Genomic DNA, 20,193 nt, shown 5'->3' with positions numbered 1-20,193 from the left:
TGGGCGTTGCGTTAAAATCCATGGAAGCATTAATATGGATCAACTAGCTAACCGCATCATCGCCCCCCCCCCTCACACTGACTTAAGTTTTAAATTCATTCTCACACACACACACCCCTTTCCTTCCTCACTGAATTAAGTGTTAAATTCAATGCACATCGTTTCATCTTTCGTGACCATTCAACGCCCATTTTGTGGCTTCGGTTAGAACTCTTAACTACATCACACACACACCGCCCCCTCCCATCCCTCTGCTTGAAGCTGCTCTCTTCTGACATCAAAGGAGCTAAGCACTTTGCATCGTGGGTAAGATCTCAGAGCATGACGGCTGCAGAGTCTTTAGTCTCATTAAAGAATTCTAGAACTGGAACTCTGACATTAAAGCCTTCCAAAACTCTGAAACTCACTGCTGCTGTCAATGTTTCATCTTTTGGATCAACTGCTGTATTGGATACTTAGAAACTTCAGTCTGTATGTGTTTTTATTTGCCTCTCTGAATGCTGTGGACCCATATTGTACAGTAAAGACTTAATGTTTACTTAAAAAAATGTTTATTCATTAAAATTGCACTTTGAAATAGATCTTTAATTCTGAGGGAAAATACAATGGGTTAAGGGAAAAACAAGACAAAGCATACAGCACATGTTATGACCCTACTTCTGCAGAAACAGTGTTCAAATGGTCTGCATAGATATTTCTCTAGCAGGACGAATACAGACACCACTGACTTGCAGGCTTGCCTGACTCCATCTTCCATTCTTTAGCATCTGCCTTACTGTGTGTTCTGGGTTGATTCACTGACCAAGGTACATTTATGGGGTCAGACACGTTTAACTGTTTTTTGACTCCGATCTTCCCCGTCTTTTCCCCAAAGAAATTATCTTCAATTAAACAAAGCATGAGTATGGAGCTGCCTCCTTCTGTGACAATACAGTTAAGAAAATAGTATTGTATGATTAGAAAATAAATATAACTATGTTATCTGGTGTTTTAGCCTACCTATGTGTAACAGCATGGATAACAACCATTATAGTTACAAAAATATCTTAGTTTCATTTGTTTGTTTGCGCTCTACCCCTTTCTCTGTATTTTTCTCTCTTGCCCAAATCCAAAATGAATTGAATTATTCCAAGTCAACTCAACAAACTTCATTTGCTGTTAAGGTATCTCTCCTCCCTCTCTTTCTGGGACCCCCACCCTACCCACTTTTCAGCACCCCCACCCACCTCCCCACTCTGTCTGTCCTTCCCCTCCTCTCTCTTAACTATAGTCCGGACTCCAGGACCTAGGGGTGTTTAGTGGATGCCAAGGATGCGCCCCACCCACCAACGGCAGGGCATGATGACTCTGCAGGCCACCCTGCACCCGCGGTAGTGGTAAGGCCAGGGTTGGAACCCGCCGAGTGGCTCACAGATCCTCTGGCACTGGGTGTGGCCCCTCCGGCACTCTGTACAGCACACACCCTGGTGGTCTAGCATGGGGTCAAAGGTCATGGTGTTCTCATCGTCCAATGGAGCACGCTAAATGTTGGATGAGTGAAAGAGGTGTTAGATGGGGGAAGAGGGGGGAGGTGGGAGATTAGACAAAAAAAGAGGCAGAGCAGTGTTAAATACTGCTTACATAAAGGAAGAAAATGATGGCCTAAATGGCAATGTAGAAATAAGAAAAAGCATCTGTGTGAATGTTTTTTATATAAAAATACCTGCCACATGAAGTCTCTAATGTGCGTAATGTGGCAAGGCAACCCTCGCAGACCCTGGACGGGGTGGAGCCAATTTGCTCCTCCCTTTGTGGGACCGCCTTGGTTGGTGTGACGCTACTACGGCATGAACCCGAGTCGCAGTGACACAGCTTTGACCGCAGCATTGCACTACTCAGGAGAACCAGAAATATAGTTCATATTCAATGATTTCTCTCTAAAGCGAACAGTGAGTGTGGTTCTGGGGTCTCGGTGGTTCTGGGTATGTCTGTTCCTCTCTCGGGAGGATGGAGGAGGAGCTGTGGGAATTAAGAAGTGTCTGGGGACCTGCACATGGAAGGGGGGCTTCATACTAGAGCTGTTCACAGTCTGAGAGCCTCAATGAGACTTTAGTTTGGTATTCTAAACAGATCTGGGACGCACAGACAGACTTGGGGTGACAGCCGAACACACACCCACAAACACACGTTTTAAGTGTGACGTGCGCGCACACACACCCACGCAAGACAGAATGAATGGCATGGCTGCTTGGGGTGATATTGTGACCCCAACATCTGCTCCTGCTCACATTGCTGGGCATGCTGGGAGAGCGACGGGACCAGGAGAGAATTCATTTGACCTGTTGTCTGAATGCTGACACGGCGTGCAAGCTTAACGGTGTGGGTAAGATGAGATATGGACTGGTTGTTAGAGTACGTCTGTGGTGTGGACTGGTTGTTAGAGTACGTCTGTGGTGTGGACAGGTTGTTAGAGTACGTCTGTGGTGTGGACAGGTTGTTAGAGTACGTCTGTGGTGTGGACAGGTTGTTAGAGTACGTCTGTGGTGTGGACTGGTTGTTAGAGTACGTCTGTGGTGTGGACAGGTTGTTAGAGTACGTCTGTGGTGTCTTAACAAACAGTCCATGACTGTTCAAGCTGTGCTGCTGGACTTCTAAGTCACATCACACTGACCGATTTGTCGATGACACTCACATTATAGGGGTTCTCTGGGTTTAGTTCTGCTTCTGGGTCCTCTTCATTCTCAGCCTGAGGTGCCTGTCTACGTTGACGAGGGACAGCTCTCCTCTTCCTCTGTCCACCTAGGGAGAACACAGATTTAGTCAAGGCACTATGAAGTCTAGACCTCATGCGGTCCTATGACATCGCCAAAGGATATGAACACGATAACATTTACACAAGTTAAATGCAACAACATAATATAATATATAAAAAGCAATCTAGGTTTTTCAATAATTTGTTCAATATCTGAAGTTTTAATTTACTGTTTTTGGCAGTTAGCGACTTGGCGCTTCTCAGCCTGTTCCAAATGTGTGAATGTATTGGGCTGGTAATTTCTATTCTCCCAATTAATGATGCATTCAGCATTATTGTTGTCTTAAGATAATATAAAGAGGGTGAAAAGGCACCATTGGGGTAAGTGGGGCGGAGCCAGAAGATTGGCAGGTCTCCACACAAATCACGAATCTTGGAGCTGAGGAAGGCAGGGTCCGATAGGGGCGTATCAGCTGCCACCCAGATCAGAGAGTCCTCCTCAAACTTAGCCGGCATCACCTCATCCTCCTGGAAAGAGATGGGGACGGGGGTTAGAATTACAGGATTAAGACAGATAAGAGCATGCATAAATGCCTTGATCATCATTTCTTCAACCTCTGTAGGGTGATTGGTTTTGCTTCCTTCAGAAGCACTTAAAACATAGTAAATCAGACTGGCAATTCTTGCTAGATGATCTTTGACGTTTTCTTGAACTTCCCAAACCATTCTGATACACTTCAAACCTAACATCCATTAGAAAGTGTAACACAAATTGTCATAGGTCCAATTAAGAAAATAAACATTGGTTGTTGAATATATCGTATCACTTTTTTCTTTACGTCTGGGAACCCCTGGCCTAGATTAAATATGTAGCGCTTGACAGAGACAGACAGACAAAAGTAAAACCCCTGGGCTTGCACTATATCTGAGTGAGCTTGTACTCGGTTTCATGTCTCTTTCCTCCTATTCTGTTTTAATCTTTTACATGTTTTCTTAAAGAAACTAATAACAAAGTACATCATAAAAAAAGAATATCCCTCAAGCCTTCTGTATATACTTCAGTGGGATCCTGACCTAGTGCTTGTTAGATGTTAGACAGATGTATTGGACGGTCTGCATTAGATACTAATAGATATTAATCCCTCAGGGATTAATTCCTTGAAGATACAGTAGCTCTCCCATGAGAACCCCTTAGGTTGTCTCCAGTGTTTTAAACAATGTCAGGAGTCATTCTCATCAAATCAACAAGCTATCAGAAAAACATGATGGCCTACATTTAAAAAGAAGCTCCAATTTCTAGATCAAACACACCCATCCACCCACACACACTGCTAACATTATCTTACTTGTGATATACTGTAGATTGTGCTACTAGTTACTAAAAAGGATATAAATAGTTAGAATGTTAACCCAAACACCCAAGACACTTGGGGACAACAGAAATAATCATCCACAGCAGGACAGACACCAGTTTATCTTAACCATTATTAGTGTGTTCATGTGTGTTGGGGTGTGTCGATGTGTGTGTTGGTGTTGATAGGTGTCGGTGTGTGTCGATGTGTGTTGGTGTTGATGTCGATGTGTGTGTTAGTGTTGATAGGTGTTGGTGTGTGTCGGTGTGTGTTGGTGTTGATGTGTGTTGGTGTGTGTTGGTGTCGATGTGTGTGGGTGTGTGATGGTGTCGATGTGTGTTGGTGTGTGCTGGTGTTAATAGGTGTTGGTGTGTGTCGATGTGTGTTGGTGTTGATGTGTGTTGGTGTGTGTTGGTGTGTGTCGATGTGTGTTGGTGTTGATGTGTGTTGGTGTGTTATGGTGTCGATGTGTGTTGGTGTGTGTTGGTGTGTGTCGATGTGTGTTGGTGTTGATGTGTGTTGGTGTGTTATGGTGTCGATGTGTGTTGGTGTGTGTTGGTGTGTGTTGGTGTGTGTTGGTGTTGATGTGTGTTGGTGTGTTATGGTGTTGATGTGTGTTGGTGTGTGTCGATGTGTGTTGGTGTTGATGTGTGTTGGTGTGTTATGGTGTCGATGTGTGTTGGTGTGTGTTGGTGTGTGTTGGTGTGTGTTGGTGTGTGATGGTGTCGATGTGTGTTAGTGTTTGTTGGTGTCGATGTGTGGTGTGTGTTGGTGTGTGCTGGTGTCGATGTGTGTTGGTGTGTTATGGTGTCGATGTGTGTTGGTGTGTGTTGGTGTGTTATGGTGTCGATGTGTGTTAGTGTTTGTTGGTGTCGATGTGTGTTAGTGTTTGTTGGTGTCGATGTGTGGTGTGTGTTGGTGTGTGCTGGTGTCGATGTGTGTTGGTGTGTTTATGGTGTCGATGTGTGTTGGTGTGTGTTGGTGTCGATGTGTGTTGGTGTCGATGTGTGTTGGTGCATGTTGGTGTGTGTTGGTGTGTTGGTGCATGTCGATGTGTGTTGGTGTGTGTTGGTGTCGATGTGAGTTGGTGCATGTTGGTGTGTGTTGGTGTGTGATGGTGTCGAGGTGTGTCGGTGTGTGTTGGTGTGTGTCGATGTGTGTTGGTGTTGATGTGTGTGTTGGTGTTGATAGGTGTCGGTGTGTGTCGATGTGTGTTGGTGTTGATGTGTGTTGGTGTCGATGTGTGTTGGTGTGTGTTGGTGTCGATGTGTGTTGGTGTGTGTTGGTGTCGATGTGTGTTGGTGTGTGATGGTGTCGATGTGTGTTGGTGTGTGCTGGTGTTAATAGGTGTTGGTGTGTGTTGGTGTGTGTCGATGTGTGTTGGTGTTGATGTGTGTTGGTGTGTTATGGTGTCGATGTGTGTCGGTGTGTGTTGGTGTGTGTGGATGTGTGTTGGTGTTGATGTGTGTTGGTGTGTTATGGTGTTGATGTGTGTTGGTGTGTGTCGATGTGTGTTGGTGTGTGTTGGTGTCGATGTGTGTTGGTGTGTGATGGTGTCGATGTGTGTTGGTGTGTGCTGGTGTTAATAGGTGTTGGTGTGTGTTGGTGTGTGTCGATGTGTGTTGGTGTTGATGTGTGTTGGTGTGTGTCGATGTGTGTTGGTGTTGATGTGTGTTGGTGTGTTATGGTGTCGATGTGTGTTGGTGTGTGTCGATGTGTGTTGGTGTTGATGTGTGTTGGTGTGTTATGGTGTTGATGTGTGTTGGTGTGTGTCGATGTGTGTTGGTGTTGATGTGTGTTGGTGTGTTATGGTGTCGATGTGTGTTGGTGTTGATGTGTGTTGGTGTGTTATGGTGTTGATGTGTGTTGGTGTGTGTTGGTGTGTGTCAATGTGTGTTGGTGTCGATGTGTGTTAGTGTGTGCTGGTGTCGATGTGTGTTGGTGTGTTATGGTGTCGACGTGTGTTGGTGTCGATGTGTGTTGGTGTCGATGTGTGTTGGTGCATGTTGGTGTGTGATGGTGTCGAGGTGTGTTGGTGCATGTCGATGTGTGTTGGTGTGTGTTGGTGTCGATGTGTGTTGGTGCATGTTGGTGTGTGTTGGTGTGTGATGGTGTCGAGGTGTGTTGGTGCATGTCGATGTGTGTTGGTGTGTGTTGGTGTCGATGTGTGTTGGTGCATGTTGGTGTGTGTTGGTGTGTGATGGTGTCGAGGTGTGTTGGTGAATGTTGGTGTGTGTTGGTGTTGATGTGTGTTGGTGCATGTTGGTGTGTGCTGGTGTTAATAGGTGTTGGTGTGTGTCAGTGTGTGTGCTTGCGCCTGCATGCTTGTATGTTGCCATTTGCCACTGAGAGACTGAAGTTGATCTGACCCACATTCCTCATCATTCTAAATTACAGATGACCAGCCTGCAGCTACTATTATCCTACAACCCCCTGCCTCTACCCCTACCAGAATAAATGAATAAATAAATGTTCATTTAGAGAGTCATATAATGTGTGTGTGTCTGTGTGTGTGTGTCCGTCTCTGTCCAGCCAGCCCTGCATGATGTTTAATAATGTGTGGTTAGGGCATATGCGATGGTAACTGATTTAAATAATCAGACAGTCTTATTTCAGCACTTGGACACCTTACACACACTCGAAACCAGACGCATACACAAACGCCCATCTTGCAGTGCTGTGACAGCTTGACAGGCTTGTTCAGAAGTTGTTAAAATCAGCGTGCCAATCCATCCCACCTCGTTCCAGTTCGCTCCGAGAGACAGTGTGTGAACATGACTCATGAGCGAAAAGCCATCCCTCTCTCTGAATGGCACGTGACAGTTGGTGAGTGTGTTAACACCCAGAGAAGAGTGTGTCACCACAGTTCACAGTCCACCGCTCTGCCACTGGATCTCCAGTACTCTGCCAGTTGCTAGCCAGAGCTGGCCCGTCATGACACAAGAAGGTACACAGCCACTACGGTCACACACAACACAGCCAGTCAACCACTCACTCAATCTCCCACCTGTCCTGAAACGCCGTCAGTGAGCACAGACCCTACTTCCAGCTCAACCGCCCCCCAGAACGCAAATAATATGAACCGTGACGGACACTCAACGCCAATTGTCTCCCAACTGGACAAGAGGAAGGCCTGCTATACATCCCAATGCTGACTGCAGCTCAATGTTCAACACCACAAAACCCTCCAAGCTCATCAATATTCTCAAGACCCTGGGATTGAACACATTCCTCGGGGAGGGGGGGGGGTTCTGCATCCTCCTGAACTCCTTGTTCCCCCACGACTGTGTGGCTGCTCACGACTCCAATCCCACCATGAATGTATGTATTGTATGCATATTGGACATATGGACTTCATAAACTCTGCCCACACACACACATCCCAAATACAAACCCTCTTCAAACTCATCACATATGCTGAACCCAGACCCCCACACACCAACCCTGAGCGAATAGTGCGATTAGTCAAGTAACTGTATTCATATCACTGTTTCATTTATTCTGTCTTGTTGTTATTTGTATCACTGTGCATATATTCCTTGAGTTGATATTATGGCTGTTTATCAATTCCAAGTACGCTAAGAACTACTTGCAAAGCGTCCTTGCCAGAATGGTCTTGCAAGATCGCGAGGACAGAGAACGGGCCTATCTGGATTGAGATACATGTGTACTTGGCTATTGCGCAATACCCCTCCACTCTATGAGGGCTGTAACCTCATCCGTAGTCGCTGAATAAAATATGAATGTGAAGATGAACGGCAGAAGGTTGTATGGAGACTATAGCCATAATCATATGATATAGGACATTTTATATGACATATTTTTGAAAGTAAAAATAAACTGCAATTCTAAAAAAGCTGTCCCTCTCTACCGGTACCGTAAATACTTAATTTAGCTAACTAGCCTCTCCACTGCACTGAATAACGTTAGCTAGCTGATCAAAAAGTCGGAGCAAATGTATAAATTAGTCGTTTCTTAAATAAGCAAATATTCAGCGACTACAATGCCCATTTTTTTCAGTCGCTGATTTACAAGTACCGTTTACCTGAAATAAGAAAAGTTAAAAATGATTACAGTTGTGGAGTTTTTCCTGCTCTGACACCTTGAAATGACTTCTGGGATATCAGATGCGTTCTCGCCGACCAAGTCACCAACCCATCCTCGATAAAAGAGGCAGATCAATTACACATAAGGGCATTTTTTTTTTTTTGCTTTATTTGGATTTGGAACCGTACTTGGGCTATGAAAGATGACGTCAAACGAGTTCACAAGAACACAAATACGGACAAAACGCGGATTGATAAACGGCCTATTATTACGAATTATTCTATTTTTTACCATTTATACTTTAATTAGCATTTTTTATCGGGGGGGGGGCTTGGTGGTCCACTGTGAGTGGACTTCTCTTTGTAGTGTTCATCACAATGCAGATTGAAGAAAAAGCACTGATCACCTCTACACAGTGGTGAATAGTGAACACAACAATAGTAAGAGTTGTTGTAAGAGATTGATAGACAGAGGTGGGACTGGGAGTTAGGGAGAGAAAGGGCACAAGTCCTTCTTACCAGATCGAACAGGAGTGACTCTTTGTTGAGAGTCTCCACATTAGGCAAACGAGCTTTGATCTGGGTCTTGATGTAACATTTCTCTCCTCCAGCGAATCGAATTCCAGTTATACCCTGGAGAGAGAGGGGGGGGGGGATTACTTTTAAAAAGACTTTTAAACTGAATGAACTATGTGTGGTCAACCTGGTATAACTGCCTGAAGAGACTGACTTAAATATTCCTTTTAACTTCTTTATTGTTGTTGTCATTATTATTGTTTCAAACTTACAATCTGGAAGTCATGAACCTCCACTGCTTCGTCATTTCCGCTTCCAGTGCGGAACCTCTCCATGTTGTTGGTAGCATCAATCTCCATAGACCCCTCCTCCACCTTTCCATTAATACTCATGCTGTAGTGGACATTGTAGACCTTCCACACACACAAGCACATACAGAGCATGTTTTAAAACCTGTAAAAAGGACTGATGAAGGAGGAATAGTGTGTGGATGTGTGTGTGTGTGTATATATAGTAGGATAATGTAGGATAGTACTTTTGGTAAATGTAAATGTTTTCAAATCTACCCTCAATCACACACACAAACACACACACATTCTTTATATATATATAGAATGTGTGTGTGTTTGTGTGTGTGATTGAGGGTAGATTTGAAAACATTTACCAAAAGTACTATCCTACATTTTGAGTCTAGGCACTGAAAGTCGTGGAGGCCTATAAAAATGAGAGTATAAATGTATATATTATAGAGTATATACACACACATATACAGTACCACTATGGATAAGAGTGTCCAAACTTTTGACTGGTACTATACACACACACACACACACACACACACACAGATAGATAGATAGATAGATAGATAGATAGATAGATAGATAGATAGATAGATAGATAGATAGATAGATAGATAGTATAAATACAGTACCTACATACAGTGCATACATATAGATGTATATTCAAAACTCATTGGCTGTATCCTAGTCTAATATCTGGCTCACACCTCTCGTCCCTGGGACATCAGCTGGACCTTACAATCCCCCAAGCCCTTCCTCAGTTTTAGAAACACACAAGGCTTCTATTCACCTACGGTATTGACTTCGACCCAGCGCTCAAAACCCTAACCGCATAGTTTAACATGATAACATGGTAATTAAACGATTGCTGTTACACTATAAAATGGCTTATTATAATTGGTAGCCTATACAATTGTTTATTGAGCTTCACTTGAGAAACAAACGTTTCTGGTTCAAGGCCCATAGCTCTTGAATTCCCTGGTCAATTAAAGGCCTTTATAAAGAGTAACTAATGTGTGGTATGCTTAAACTCTTACATGTTTGTCGTTGTTGTTCCAGAAGTAAAAAGCTCCTATTGCCCCAAACAACAGCAGAATTGCCCCGGCGATCAGGACCACAATACCGGTCTTCAGAAGGCGGCCGTTGGCGGCTGGTGTAACAGCCACTGGAGTGTATGCCTGTGGTTGGTTAAAAAATACTTGTTTGAAAAATGAAAAAATCCATCTCATCAGCATCACCTAAATAAGTAGGCTATGAGCAGGCGTTTTGTTCATATAATGTAAACACATTCACAGTCTCGGACGAAAACGTAGGCTATCTGGCACACATTTTAGAAAGAAAAGCAACAATACATCCTATAGTCTACCTACCGGGGGCATAAACTGTTGCATGTCCTCGGAATCTGCCAAGGCGATGGGCACTTTCTCTGAACTCCCGGCCATGGCTGCGAATGGGTCTCAGCAACCGAAATAAAGTTAACACTGAATCCTCTCTCTCACCTTCTCCACTCTCTCTCCCTCTCTCGCTCCCTCTGGGACAGGGCAGGGGTAACAAACTTCCCATTCATGGGCGATGCGTGTTACCTGCATGGGAAACAATCGGGTGGACAGTATGGGCGTGCCATACCAGGAATGTTTTCACACTCCAGCAACAACAGTCAATTTGGAAGTGCGCAACTTTATGTGCAAAATATGTTCAGCCCTCTTGCCTAAGGCGCTCAAATACAGCAATTGCAGGTTGTACATACTGTAAATATGCCTTTGTTATAGCTAATATTTTTTTTACGCGGTGCCTAGAACTGAGGTGGTGCCTGTGAAACGTGGCATCCTATCTCAAGCAAACGATACAGAATTGGGAACCACTCAAGACCCGTTGGAACAAAAATCCATCCAAAATTCATATCTGCATTGAGACGTGGGATTTATGTGTTTATTGAGTCATGATAACACGTTTTACCAAACATTAATTACATCATATGGCTATGGGCGATAGTCAATTGCTTCCTATCCAAATGAACCAGGTCTATTATTACGCACGGCAACTCATTTGCAACTGTCTTTTAATTGAGGGAAGCGCGCAGCTGTTTATGATACTATTCCTTGAGGTATTCTTTAGACAGCCTACAATATAACCACTGGAGATTACAATATACGTGGATGACTCTTGTTAATCTTGTTGAGTTTGATTGGCTCCGACCGCTGCCTCTAGCGAGCACATGGCGAGACAGCCAGAGCGTTTATACCAATAGTGAAACTAATTCATTAATTAATTGCGGATGAAATGTGAAAGCAGGTTTCGTCGTTTATATTTAGTTTAATGTGCAATGACATTTTCACTCCCGAGCTATTCTGTCACTAAATGGCTACTTCGAGCTGCAGCTTTTATAATAGCGACACCTCTCGGCTTTAAATAGCAGACTAGAGAAAAGCTTTTATTGAATTGGAAAAAGTGACCTTAAAGAAGAATTGAGCCTCTATGAGAGCTTCCTCATTCTTCCAATCATAAGAGTAGGCTATCGTATTTTAACGTAAAGTAAAGCAGAATTCAGAAACAACATTCATGTTCTTAAACGGTATTTCAACTTTTATTTTCTTTCGAATATCGTGATAAAAAAATCTAAACAATTATTACGTTATTGCATTCAAATAAATTCATACATAGTTATCAACATGATACACTGGATCTTCGCCCTCAAACCGTGGTTTCCGGGCCATTTAAATAGAAGGCATGCCATAGAATCAGTATAATTATGTACACATATTCAGATTTTAATTATGATTTTTATAAAAAATAAACTCTCTTTACATATAAATCCTTGCATAAGTTACACAGTATATGTCCAACAAAGTCTTAAAAGTGATTGGATATAGACTCCAAATTGTGACTTTTACATGAAACACTTAAAAATGCAAAGTACACAAATAATATTTAGGATATATAAACTCATTTACACACAGTTTCCCTAGACAAAATTATCTCATAGCCTACATTTGTAATCAATGTCATTTTTATTGACATATAAATTAAATTACACTGGTTTTTGAAAACCAGTTAACTGAGTTCTTTAGACTTCATTACTGGGACAACGTGTGGTGATGGGATTGTAAACTGGGATAGGGATTTCAGTGATTTCCTGAACTCTAATGGGTCTGGGAGGAGTGACCATGACATAGTCATATTCTGTATGCAGAACCTTCTCATACACACTCTGCAGGCCCGTTGTTTTGGGAATATGAGCTTGATAATAGTTGTCCCTTCGGAGCGTGTCTCGGGGTAACGACGCAGTCTTGGAGAGACTGTTGAAAGAGGAGAGGGTATGGCTGGTGGGTGTGGGGACCGGCGAGGGGCCAGTGTTAGCGCGGACAGCCGAGGGGCTCCAGCAGCGGTCAGAGTGTCCCAGAATCTTACACTCACTGGTGCACGCCCATAGACCTGACAGGAAAAAAAGCGGGAGATAGGTTATACATACACACAAATCCAAAACAATATAGGCTTGTGCACTGATATTATTGAAATTACTGTAATAGGTATAACATACAAAGAGAACTAGGAGTGTCTCTTACCACTCTGGCCGCCCATTGGGGGTACTGGAACGCCCTCCTTCTTCAGGTCGGTACCACTGATGTCACTGTCACTGTCATTAAAGTCACTATCACCTTTTCCGCTATCCTTCCCGCTGAACGCGGGGTCTCTCGCTGAGATGGTTGTGTATGAGTTGCCCTTCCAGATGGTGATTGGTCTGACTGCCTCTTTACCGTTATTGTAGCCGTTACCGTAGCCTGGCAGAGTAGAGTAGCCCTGTGGAGTCGAAAGGGAAATAACTCGGAGTTCAGTACCACGGAGAGCGAAACAATACAAAGCACTGCACCAGGGAAGTTGAGGGGACAGAGAAACAGAGATAGCATTAGGGAGGGGCTGGGGGATGGGGGAAATCTCACCTTGGGTTTGTTATCTGGTTCATAGACGCATGGTGCCTCGCTCCCATCCTCCGAAGCGGAGCATAAGTCGCTGTTACCCGTGTGTCCGCTGGTAAAACCCGGCTGAGTGGAGAACGTGTGGGCTTCAAACCCTTCTACGGTTCGGTGGAGCGGTAGTAGCTGGTTGTCGCTGTTGTTTTTGCCTCTTTCCAAGATCTCCTTCTCTCCATAGGAGTCGGTGTCATCTCCAGTCTTGTCCCGTTTCCGCCGATTGCAGGTGGTGGCGATGAGGATGATGGCTAACAGCAGCAGCGTGCAGCTACCCGCCAGGACGACGATAATCACCACCGACAGGTCCCATTGTGCGTGCTCCCCCACCTCTCCGCTGTCTGTGCGGTACACCGTCCTGTCGCTCGGCGGGGCGCCCGCAATGATGAGGAAGTGAAGCGTGGCGGTGGTGGTAAGTGCAGGTCTTCCGTTGTCACTCACCGTGACCGTCACGCGTAGGGTCTCATCCACGTTGTGGCTAATCACGCGATTGAGGTAGACCTCCCCTGTGGCTTTGTTAACGGAGAAGACGGATGCCTCGCCAGAGGCCAGTCGGTAGGACAACTCTGCGTTCACTCCCTCATCAGCATCTCGCGCCTCCAACCGGGTGATGACATAGCCTGAAGGAGCATCCCGGGGTAGAAGAACCTCTGCGGACCCATTATTGAGCGCGGGCTGGTTGATGACAGGCGCGTTGTCATTCTGGTCCACTATCCTGACGTGAATGCTCGCGGTTCCGCTGAGGGGCGGGGACCCACTGTCGCTGGCTGTGATTCGTAGTTCAAGCTGTTTCATGACTTCATAGTTGAAGCTCCTAAGTGCATAAAGAGAGCCGCTCGCGGGGTCCAGGGAGACAAACGTCGACACAGGGGAGCCCATGACGTAAGTGTCAGCGAGTTTGTAGCTAACCTTCCCGTTGCTGCCCAAGTCCATGTCCCTAGCGACTACAGTGGTGATGTATGCGCCCGGTGCGTTATTCTCCACCACAGCCACTTCATACACCGGTTTACTGAAAACAGGGGCATTGTCATTCTCGTCTGTTAACCTGATGGTGTACTGGGTGATGGTTCTGAACGGTGGGGAACCCAAGTCCTCTGCCACCACAGTTAAATTATACTCAGGGATCTTCTCCCGGTCCAACGGGCTCGTGCTTACGATCATGAAGCTGTCCTCATATGCCTGCTGCAACCTGAAGTGGTCGTGGCCATATAGCGTGCAGTGCACTTGTCCGTTTGCGCCAGAGTCCTTGTCCGAGGTGCTGACCAGAGCTACAAAACTCTCTCGAGCAGCAGCCTCAGTGATATATGCGATTCCAGCCGTTATTGAGGTCATAGGAGTAATGGAGATCTCTGGCGCGTTATCGTTAACGTCCTTGACTTGCACCACTATCTTACAGATAGTCGGGCTTGGGTTCGGACCCAGATCCGTAGCCTGGACGTCGAATTCGTACGTTTTCTTGCTCTCAAAATCAACAGGGCTCTCTAGGGTCAGTCGTCCGGTTTTGCGGTCAACTCTGAAAAGTTCTCGAATCTCTATTGGCACTTGCTTGCCGAACCCATACACTACCTCCCCGTTCAGCCCCTCGTCTGGGTCCTCTGCGTTCAGGTCCAGTAAGAGAAACCCGACCGGTGCGTCTTCAGGGAGTTCCACTGAGAAACCGTTCCTGTCGAATACCGGGCTGTTGTCATTGTAGTCTTTCACCTTGACGTTGATGTGCGTCGTTCCTGTGCGGGCTGGGTTGCCACCATCCATAGCAACCAGCTCGAGCGCAAAGGAAGCCTGAGTCTCGCGGTCCAGCTCCTTCATCAGCACCAGCTCCGCATATTTAACCCCGTCGGCTCTGCTGAGCACGTCAATGGTAAAGTGACTGTTAACGGAGATCTGGTAGCTCTGGATGTAATTCAAACCTACGTCCTCATCCACAGCGAAGTCTAACGGGATCCGAGTGCCCAAAGCCGTGTTTTCTGAGATCTCCAGACTCGACTCTTTCCGGGGAAACTCGGGGGAATTGTCGTTGATGTCCTTGACCTCCACCTCGACGTGGATGAGTTTGAACTGTTCTTTGGAGAAGCTGACCACATCAAATGCAATGAGGCAGTGAAGGGTGTGTTTGCAGATTCTCTCTCGGTCAATTCTCTCTCCAATTGTCAGCTGTCCGTCGCTCTCCCTCAAACGGATAAAGGAAGAGTTGAACTGCTTCATCATCCTGAAATTCGTCTTGGTTCCCGAGGAGGGGCTGGATGAAATGTCCTTGGCCAAGTTTCCGATGACAGTACCCGGGGCATCCTCCTCAAATGTCTCATACTTCACCGTCTTTCCCTGCGTGCAAGCGGGCAGGACAGCAAGTGAGGTGCATACCAGCACCCACCAGTTCCACCCTCTCAGACCCATCCTTTCAATTTAACAAAATAAAATCCACTAAACTGGCTGCACTTAACTATTTATAGAAACAAAAGCAGTTGCAAAGTTTAATTTTCCCGCTCTCTTTGGGCATGCCAGTGTTCTTTTTAGGATGCTATTGTTCTAAAACCTTGGTTTTAGGACGTCCTCACTCACTCTCACTCTTTTCTGCTGTGTTCTCTCGGAGGTGTGCTCTCCCAGCGCGAGAGGGCTGCAGTGGCGGGAGGGTTTATACGTCGGCGCATGCAAATGAGCTGCACTGTGACCAATCCGCGCTTTGAAAACGAAAAGGGTACTTCTCTAAAAGACCTCTAAACCTGTTTGGATTCCTAGACTGTGCTGAGAAACTTGGCACAGATATGAAGGCTAAACGCGAGGCTTGATTTAATATGTTTAGTTTCCGTTGCTTGTTTATGTGCATCGGTCTGTTAAATGAGTCTGCGCACAAACATACGCAGTGCCCCTGAAGCTAGAGGACAAAGCACTCGGGTAACAAACAGCAGCTACAGGAGCCTATAAAGACGAACATTTGTCATTATGGACATAGGGGCTAGACGTATTCTATTGTTCTACTTTACGCCAGCCTATAACTTACTGGATCATTAGGATATTGGTGCATTATCACCTAGGTCATATCAGTGTACTAAACAGAGCTATTTAGAAGTTTGGCTGAGAAGGTCTGAACAGCAGCCTATCCATCCATTCTCGAATAAAGACCACTGATGAAGGGAATGGTATTCGGTAGCCCTGTCCCAAACAAAAACGCAACCATTTTAAATCACAAATGAGTCTTCAAATTTCTCCCCCAATACTCTAAGCCAGGATGAAAGGATATACCATTGCCGTCCATGTCCCATTAACGCAAACGTGTGCAAATATTTCCTGTGATGTGTGTTCAGTGTAGCTTTGTAATTGTCATTCATAATTCCATATTCACCAAGATCCCTGCCCGCCGTGTGTGTGTTGTAATCCAATAACTGTTATCAGATCAAATTTGACTAAATAGAAACGGCTATATCCACTTAATTAACGTAAACACTGATTTTATTATAATTTCGCTTCAGCTCATATCGGTTCACGAAATGTAGTGTGAGCGGGAGTGCGTACTCATTAATGAAAGCTGGTGTACCGGGAACGTTTTAACATGCGTGTCAGCGCCTCTCTCCATAACCTCGCCTGCCAGAACAGAGAGCTGCGCAGGTGAAACGACAACACACAATCACCCCCACAGTCCCACACAGTCACATACACACACCCGTAACAAATGGGATTTGGCTGTAAACGCGGGGAGATTTATCCGGATTTCAATGGTGAGATTATATCAAAGGCGTATGAGGCGCTCGTTAGCAGAAGCAGTATAATGGCATGGCAGGGCCTCCCTTTGGAGGCAGCCCCGGGTGTATTGTGCGTATGAGCCGGCCGATGGGGACTCTAACCCCCTCTGCTCTCATACAGCCATCCGCCTAACTGCAGCATAATGAGCCAGATCCACATGCGGCCTTTGTCGTCGTCGTCCCCCGCCCGCCACCCCCCCACACACACACATCGCCCCAGACTTAGCTACAACCTTTTTCATTAAACGAGAGATGGGGTATAATCGGACGGGACATGGGGGTTCCTATTAAAATACATTTAGAAAAACGGCCGGGGCCCCGTCATGGGTCTTTAAGATATTTTTTTCTTTCGTTCAGAAAGAAACACACAGCTATACAATACACAGCTCTGAGGGGCAACACTTGCCGTTCCAGAAGGAACTAATAATATCAGATGGCTCCTTGTAAAGACCCATCTGTTGCAGAATGTCAAAAATTCTGAGACGTACAGCTATTGGCTACAGGTTTCACCTGGGAACGTGATCTGTACTAGCACGTGAAACAGTTGAGTGAAAAGGTCTTTATAAAATCAATGTAATTGATTTAATTTATTGTTAGCTGGGGACCGGCATACACCGCTTGTGAGAAAATACACTTGAGCAAATATAAACTATAGTCTAGCCGGTCGAAACAAGTCTTAATCCAAGCATTCCTCAATAAAAGGATTAATAACTCTGGCAATTTATTCTAATTTATCTTAATACATTATGTAGACGGATATAGCTGTATTAGGCATATAGCCTGTTCTCTGCAGGCTATTCTATACGGTGAGAATTGTTCTGTTTAGTCTCGAGGCTACTCTATACAGCTCAGTGTTCTCACAGGGAGGGAGCAATCAAAGGCAAATTACACTGTGTAGAGTCTCGCTTTGCGGCTTATGGGTGAGATAGATCAGTGTGTGTGTGTGTTTGTGTGTCTGAGGGGGAGAAAGCGGGAGAGCAGGGGGAGAGGTAGCCCATAGAGGTTTGTTCTTAAGGCCTCTCTCGATTCTCTTTAAAATGCTGGACAGACTTTTCGGCAAACCCAAAGCTGCCTTTTGTGTGAGCGTGCTTTCACTACTCCAGTTCTGACACACTCAAACACATCTCATTATCTCACGTGATTGGTGTGTCAATCTCGCCCGTCTGCACGCGAGTTCAACAATAGCCGAATTAGAGCGGGTCTCGCAAATCCCTTCTTTTCTTCACGAGACGTATTAGCATTTTCTTTAAAAATATATCGCAGACCCCAACCCCCCGTCCCATTTGCCCTATAGTGATCTCCCGGAATATTTGGTGTGGAGTTGGTCGACTGTTGTGGGGCTTAATTTATTGAGATGGAAACGAAGCGGTTTGGACTCTTTTGTCCGTCTGAAGCAGTCGGAAAAGAAGGCAGAAGACAGAAGGGGTGAGAGGGTACACAGGGCTGTCCAAGATAATCGATCCTCGAGCTGTTAAAGACAGGCAGGCGAGCCTCAGTCCCTTTCTCGCGCACCCTTCCAACCCCCCGCTAACCTTTGCTTAACTCGCGTGCCATCACACGCACACATCCTAATTGGTTCCTACAGCTATTCACCACTAATTATCAAATTATCGCCTTTCTAACGGAGAGAGGAGACTCGATTAGGTCAGTTTAGAATGATACTTCCCGATCATTGATTTACATTTTAGAATGCACCATTAGGGCTAACATGTAGCCCCCGATTAACTAGATTCAAGTGAAGAGCACTTGAGAGAGTATTGAGTCGTGTCCTAATTGACAGGAGTATTGAGGATCCAGATGCCATGTGAACTGAGCAATTAGGAAACAACATGAGAATAAGAAATATGAATGAAACTCAAGACTGGTTGAAGGAATGAATGTTTTGGACTTCAATTACAAAGGGACAAGTTACCCTTAAGTAACTCACTGAATAGCCGCAATCGCCATTCCAGGCCAGCTGCTACGGAGTGGATTAGAAAAATGAAATTACATGTTCCAATAAAATGCATAATAATTCCCGCCCAAATTACTAGAACTGGAATGGTTGCCAGTGAGAGATAGCCGAGAGGATAGATAGCACAATTACCACAATATGTTAACATATAAGAAGCATGGACGGCACGTGAAACATTGTTTCCATTTACTAGGATATCCTTTATTCACTTCTTTCCCAATCTGAAAGTGTTAAACTGTTCAAATCCATCTCATTTCAGCCATCTGTCGTTTATAGCTGCAACACTTTGAATAAATTCCCAAATCAGACAAACAAAACGGTTAACACCTCATGAATACAGTTTTTTTTTTACACCCACACAGATTGAGAGGAACTTTAGGGCCAGTTTAGCTAACCCAAAGAAATCTGTCTCCCGCCACTCCCTTTTGCCTTCCACTTCATTACCGGTTTTGTGTTCGGGAGCGGGCAATCTGTGCGGTCATCCCCGCCCGGCCCCACCAGGTTTCTAATGACTTTCCAATGATGATTTAAAGGTTTCCTCCTTCTCTTCCCTTATTCTCCCTCCCCTCCCCTGTTCCTTGTCTCTTTCACTCCTTTTGGAGCTTTTGAATCTCATCAGCTTTTGTCTCTCTCTTTCTCGCCTGGCCGCCCCTATACGCCATCCCTGCGCTGTTTTAGTGAAAGAGAAGCAAGAGGTCAAAGGAACACGCACATAAAGATTCTCACATTAGAGGTGAAGAAAAGGGAATGGCAGTGTGTTATTGCCTGAGGAAGAAGAGACTTGGTCCATACATTAGCCTTAGGGAGGGATCGTTTCAGTTGGAGGGATGAACTGAAATTGAGCCTGTAACTGAATAATTCCGCTGAAATTCAGCGAGTCTGAAATAACGAATATAAGAGCTTTTATCAACAAGAGTCGTTTAAAATGAGATCTGTACTGAGAAATAATTAAATGGTTTGTGGGAAAACCTACACATTTCTGATTAGTCACATACCCCCACACACTTGCTGGCAGTGGCCAGAGTGGGTGGGGTTACAAATGGACAGATGGGGAGGATAGGTTAAGAAAACTGTTAATGGGAATGGCAGACGTCTGGTTTTACTCATGTGAAGTTATGTCTGCTGTTATCCCAAAAACATGCTGTTGGCAACACTGTCCAACACTTAAAATGGCCATTAGAGATTTAAGGAAGGGTACGCCTAAGATAATTTTAACCTGTGCTAAGGGCCACGACCACTGTACTGATGCATACATTGGATAATCTACAGTAATTTACACCTGGATTTTTTACTCAGTGCACTGAACATGAGAACTGTGTACATGTTTTGAGACAGGCTGTGGGTAAATTGATTTATTTCTCAATGTTCTGCTTGATACTGTAGATGTTAGAGTAGGTGCCTGGAAACTCTGCTTGATAACCCTTGACCCCCACCCAGAAACTCAGAACTTGGGGGCTTTTAGAACTCTGCCAGTCTTACAGAACTTTGAGCAAAAAAACCTACTGACCTACTTTATAAAGCCGATGAGTCACACTCCAGAATTACTGACTGCATTAACGGCCGAGGTGGAAACAAGTCTTTAAAGTAAACAACGAT

General features: G+C 45.0%; 2 protein-coding genes across 2 annotated transcripts; both read right to left on the bottom strand.

Moving 5' to 3' along the window:
- Positions 1–564: 564 nt before the first annotated feature.
- LOC105022371 (chondromodulin) lies at positions 565–10,482 on the bottom strand. Its single transcript, XM_010890689.3, has 7 exons — positions 10,315–10,482; positions 9,982–10,122; positions 8,918–9,058; positions 8,649–8,762; positions 3,106–3,259; positions 2,672–2,778; positions 565–1,520 (listed from the first exon to the last, which is right to left on the bottom strand). Exons 1-7 carry the CDS (start codon positions 10,384–10,386, stop codon positions 1,296–1,298), a joined length of 954 nt encoding a protein of 317 aa, XP_010888991.1. The 5' UTR covers positions 10,387–10,482; the 3' UTR covers positions 565–1,295.
- A 1,038-nt stretch (positions 10,483–11,520) lies between these two features.
- LOC105022400 (protocadherin-8) lies at positions 11,521–15,500 on the bottom strand. The gene is made up of 3 exons (XM_010890752.3): positions 12,883–15,500; positions 12,508–12,742; positions 11,521–12,376 (listed from the first exon to the last, which is right to left on the bottom strand). The coding sequence occupies exons 1-3, from the start codon at positions 15,298–15,300 to the stop codon at positions 12,009–12,011; spliced, it is 3,021 nt and encodes a 1,006-aa protein (XP_010889054.2). The 5' UTR covers positions 15,301–15,500; the 3' UTR covers positions 11,521–12,008.
- Positions 15,501–20,193: the final 4,693 nt, after the last annotated feature.

This window comes from Esox lucius, chromosome 3 (genome assembly GCF_011004845.1).
Source record: "Esox lucius isolate fEsoLuc1 chromosome 3, fEsoLuc1.pri, whole genome shotgun sequence".
In the NCBI taxonomy this organism is placed as follows: Eukaryota; Metazoa; Chordata; class Actinopteri; order Esociformes; family Esocidae; genus Esox; species Esox lucius.
The sequence above is the reverse complement of the archived record's forward strand: the minus strand, read 5'-3'. Positions and strand labels throughout refer to the sequence as shown.